At 39.7% G+C, this 5,432-nt stretch overlaps 1 protein-coding gene across 1 annotated transcript; it reads left to right on the forward strand.

The window, feature by feature from the left end:
* Window positions 1–360: 360 nt before the first annotated feature.
* Window positions 361–4,528, forward strand: angptl5 (angiopoietin-like 5; the record flags this gene model as incomplete). Its single annotated transcript, XM_084564246.1, is given in 7 exon segments — window positions 361–435; window positions 1,185–1,356; window positions 1,437–1,540; window positions 1,614–1,707; window positions 2,737–2,840; window positions 3,469–3,531; window positions 3,535–4,528. Coding segments are annotated over 7 exon segments (711 nt in total). The 3' UTR covers window positions 3,634–4,528.
* Window positions 4,529–5,432: the final 904 nt, after the last annotated feature.

The raw sequence follows: 5,432 nt of genomic DNA on the forward strand, positions 1-5,432 counted from the left end.
GTAACCAGGGGCAATATGAGCACAAAGAGCACACCCTGCCTTCACAGCTGAAGCTTGCATGCAAAAACACAAGCATAGAGAAAGTGTTCCTCCAATAAAACTTGCTGTTTCCCTTTCCACATCTGCTTCTCATGCTGGTTACAGGAAACAGCAATGCCTGGTAATAGCCACATGAGGGCGAAAGGTAAGCACTCGTTACCACAAGCCTAGAATCAGTGCCTGTCGCTACTTATCAGACACATGAACCAACATTTACCAACTAATTTGACCTCCTCTCACACATACGGGATGATGTCATAGAAAGTTACCAAATAAAAGTGGGAGTGACTGATGGGGATGGAGAAAGGGAAGTAGTCCGAGATGAAGTTTGCCTTTGAATGGAAGGCACAGATGCAGAAGAGACTTGGTAGAAGAGGAGGAAAGAGGGTGGGACATGTGAGGGAAAAGGAGCAAACTTGGTGGAAAAATAAGCAAGTGTCTGCTTTTGGACTGTGTTCAGCCCCCTCGCTCCCACATTCAGATGAGAATGAAAAGATGTGGACAACAACTATCCTCCTGCTGCTTTTGCCTGCTTTCTGCTTTCCTCAGTGGACAGTATGTACAATTTGCATGCAACAAATGTTTTGAACTTTTGTTCGCCATCTGTCTTGGTGGTCAGACCTATAACAATTATGGCATGGTAAGTTGTTAGAAAGTTGCTGGAAATGTATCAAAAAACATAAAGCTGCGTGTTTCTTTTTCTTTCTTTTTTTTTTTTTTTTGTTCCAAGAAACTATAAATATTGTTTCAAGGAGTGACAGCATAATCATGGAGATTTAGAGATCAAAGATGATTTTAGGATTTTTCTTCTCTTATTATTTATGTCAAGATAAGACAGCTATTGTGTGTGCTGGACTGTATAATCTCATTTGTAAGGCCTGCTGGTAACACACATGATGTCTTTTTTTTTTTTACTGATTTATTTACTGCTGGTCAAGACATTGTTTCCTAACAATGCTTGAGAGAGTCTCTGAATGTCTCTCCTCTTTCTTTCAACAATGTACAGTATTAAAGCTATAATGCCATAAAATCGTCTTAAATTAATTTAAATCTAATTTTATGTAATGTGTTTTAAACAGAGGTAGACACTTACAGTAATATAAGGTTTTAAATGATCCCATCTTTAGTGATCTCTTTTCTGACAGGACAAAGGAAACCATGATGATTTTAACCAATCAAAAATAGCCGGTGAGGACTTCTCTAATGCTCCTGTCAAAGGCCAAATACCATTAAGGGAGGTCAAAGTTCGGGACACATGCTCCATCCCCTGTGACATCACCGTCAAGCTGCTACAAGATGAGAAACACTCAGTCTGTGGTAAAGTTTTGTCTCTTTCCTCTTGTTATTGCTAAATCCTTCATTGTCATGTGTTGTTCAGAATGTGTGTTTATGTCCAGGCCAGTTACGACAGTCTCTGTTGCCGTTTGGACGCAGCACTAGGAAACTGATCAGAGATGTGATGGAGGAGCAGCAGAGAGCTGTGGACATCCTCAGCAATCAGGTAAAAAGCAGTCTATTTTTCTTTGGTTGCATCAGATTAGCTGGCTAAATGTACGACAGTGTCACATTTCCAGGTCACAGAACTGATGACCAAAGTGCAGACACTCAGCTCTGAGGTTCAGAGAAGCAACACTGAGATGTACTCCATTAAACCTGTGCAATCCCACGGTAACTCACACACAAACACAATCTTACAATCAGTTTACTGTCCATAAGGGGTAATGGTGTGATTTCTGAGTGACTGAATTACGGAAGGTGTAGGCTTCAGTCACAATAGGGATAAATAATATTTTGAAATTGCTGCATAATTTTATCCATTATTTCAAAAAGAGGTACAAGGTATTTCATTTCATGGTTATGGGTCAAACAATATCCTGTGTCATACATTTACTCTACAATTCTTCTACAGTGCAAACCAACAGTACAATCTTCTTTGGCACTCTCTGCCTGGCTAATCTGCACATGTCCATTTTGTAAAAGTTTTAGTCTCCAAAGCTAAGCTAACATTATTTTCTTTTGACAAGTTGTGCCACATTTGAATGATTCACCGACAAGTTACGTGCAGTGAATTATATTATATATTCTCTTGGGCCATTAGTGACTAGAAATCAAAACAATTCATTTTACATGAATTGTTCTTAATTCTATTACTGATCAAATAACAATATACTGATAAGGCATAACATTATGACCACCTTACTAATATTGTGTAGGTCTCCCTTGTGCCTCCAAAACAGTTGTGACTCATCAAAGAATGGACATGACCTTCTGAGGGTGTCCTGTGGTGTGTGGCAACAGAATGTTGTTAATGGGGCCTATGCGTCCTATGGGCTGGGTACATGCCACAGATACTTGATCAAATTGGGATCTAGGGAATTTGGAGGCCAGGTCATCACCCTGTGCTGTTTTGTAAGTTTTTTGAGTTTGTCCAAAACCATTTTTGTGTGTGTGCCTGTGTAAGGCTGCATCCTGCGGGGGATGGCTGCTGCCATCAAGGAGCGTCACTGCTATAGTTTGGGTCTAGGTGGGTGGCTAAGTAACATCCACACAAATGCCAGGTCCAAACGTTTCCCAACAGAACATTGCATTGTCACAAGATGGTCAGTGTTATTTACTTCTCCTGTCAGTGTTCTTTGTTGTGTTGTTGTCTGTCAGGTTATAATTATTGATTTTAAATTATTATTATTATTTATAAAGGACGAGACTGCAGTGACATCAAGGACAATCTTGCGTCAGTTGTCAACAAGATTCCCAGCGGTATTTACATAATCCACCCCGAGAATACTGACTCTTCATTTGAGGTACAGGTACATGATTTATTCAGTCATTGACAATACAGTGCATCCGGAAAGTATTCACGATGCTTCACTTTTCCACACTGTGTTATATTACAGCCTTATCCCAAAATGGATTAAATTATTTTTTCTCCAAAATTCTACACACAACACCCCATAATCACAATGTGAAAAAATATATTTTTGAGAATATTTATTGAAGCTCAAAACTCTGGAGAGATCTGAAAATGGCCGTGCACCAACGCTTCCCATCCAACCTGAAGGAGCTTGAGAGGTGCTGCAAAGAGGAATGGGCAAAACTGCCTAAAGATAGGTGTGCCAAGCTTGTGGCATCATATTCAAAAAGACTTGAGGCTGTACTTGCTGCCAAAGGTGCATCAGCAAAGTATTGAGCAAATACAATACTTATGTATATGTGATTTCTTATTTTTAATGAATTTGCAAAAACCTTAAAAACTTTTTTCACATTGTCCTAATGGGGTGTTATGTGCAGAATTTTGAGGAAAAAGTGAGTTTAATCCATTTTGGAATAAGGCTGTAACATAACAAAATGTGGAGCAATGTGAATACTCTCAGAATGCACTGTACATTACGCGCTTGTTGGGGACCACTCTAAGCAAGGCTTGTCCTGCAGGTGTTCTGTGAGATGGACTACATGGGAGGTGGATGGACGGTGATGCAGAGGAGGACTGATGGATGAACTGACTTCAAGCGACCCTGGGCCTATTATGCTGATGGCTTTGGGCACCTCGCAGGATGTACATTATACTGCAGTTCAGATATATTTTTCCTGTTCTAAAGATTAGAATCAGAAGATAGTGTTGGGAGCAATGGTTTGTGTTTCAACTGATGGCTCAAAATAAGTAAATGTTTGGAGACTATTGCTCTGCAAGATGTTCAGTATTTAGGGGTCCATGCAACAAAGTTGCAGGATTCCTATTGATTTTGTTGCGATTTTTTAGGGGTCCATCAGGGGTTGTGTTAACCGAATATTTTCTGTCATTGACCGTTTTTTTTAAAACTGTGACGGAAAAATCTGAAGGCCATCCGTCATTTTGACAGATTGCAATTGACACAAGTTTGCATATTACCAAAGCACTTCAACCCTACAGTACCCCCTAAGAGCTGTTAGCACTAGCGGTCCGTTCCGAGCACTTACAAGACGTGTCTTACATCTGTGACAGCTGTAAGTCTTGGCTGTTTTGAATGTATTCTCTCTGTGGCATCAAAGTATGTTAAAACAGTTTCACACACACACACACACACACACACACACACACACACACACACACACACACACACACACACTGACAGACAGCCACCAGAGAGAAATGCTATGTCTCCATCTGCTGGACTGTCAACATTTGAAGTGAATCCAATCACTGACAGTAACAGCAGGTCACACTACAAAATAAGACATTTCCTGTTCTCAATAGGTGGCGCTACAATAATTGTATAATTGTTCTCTATGTGGCATCAAAGTATTTTAAAACAGCTTCACACACACACTCAGAGACAGACAGCCACCAGAGATAAATGCTGTGGCTCCATCTGCTGGACAAAGTAGCACACTACTTGAAATGATGATGGAATCAGTAAGACAGTGAAAGTCTTGGCTGTTTTGAATGTATTCTCTCTGTGGCATCAACAATCAATTGTATAATTATTCTCTCTGTGGCATCAATGCATCTGATCTGATATATCTGCGTCATGCTTGGGGACGACTTCGCCACACCATGGACCCCTTTATGATCGCTTGCGATCATCTAGTTATATGTTGAGACTTTTAGAAGATTAACTTCATTTAAAATATCAAGTATCATTATCAAGTCTGCATGCTAAATATGAAAGAAGCAGCAGAGTTAGTCTAGCTAGCATAGCATAAAGACTGGAAACATGGGGGAATGACTGAGGCAATAAAATCTACAGTTTACTCATGAACCTTTTGAATTTTTTTTTGTGTTTAATTTATATGAAATCTGAACTGTATAAAATACATGTACTGGTTTTATAAGATGACTGTATTCTGGTAGGCTGCTGTGACTTTTTGAAGTAATTTTATCTAAACAGTGCCAGGCTCGTTGTCCCCCCTGTCTCCAAGGTTAAGTTAATACTGATATAATCTAAGTTTACCATAGCTTGAACAAAATGACTGTTGCTGTAGTATTTTGTGTTATCTGGCAGTGAGACTGAAATTTTCTGAGGGTGTAGCAGAACCTATGTTGATTAATACGCCACCAAAAAGAAAAGGTCATACATTCTAATATTTTGTTGGACTGCCTTTAGCTTTGATTACAGCACGCATTCGCTGTGGCATTGTTTTGATAAGCTTCTGCAATGTCACAAGATTTATATCCATTCTTGTTGCATTTATTTTTCACCAAGATCTTGTATTGATGATGGGAGAGTCTACTGAGAAAAGCCTTCTCCAGCACATCCCAAAGATTCTCAACAGGGTTAAGGTCTGGACTCTGTGGTGACCAATCCATGTGTGAAAATTATGTCTCATGCTTCCTGAACCATTCATTCATTCATTCAGTTTCTGTAACTGCTTGTTCCTGTTAAGGGTTGCGGGTTCTGCTGGAGCCTATCCCAGCT

This window comes from Chelon labrosus (assembly GCF_963514085.1).
Source record: "Chelon labrosus genome assembly, chromosome: 17".
Taxonomy (NCBI): domain Eukaryota; kingdom Metazoa; phylum Chordata; class Actinopteri; order Mugiliformes; family Mugilidae; genus Chelon; species Chelon labrosus.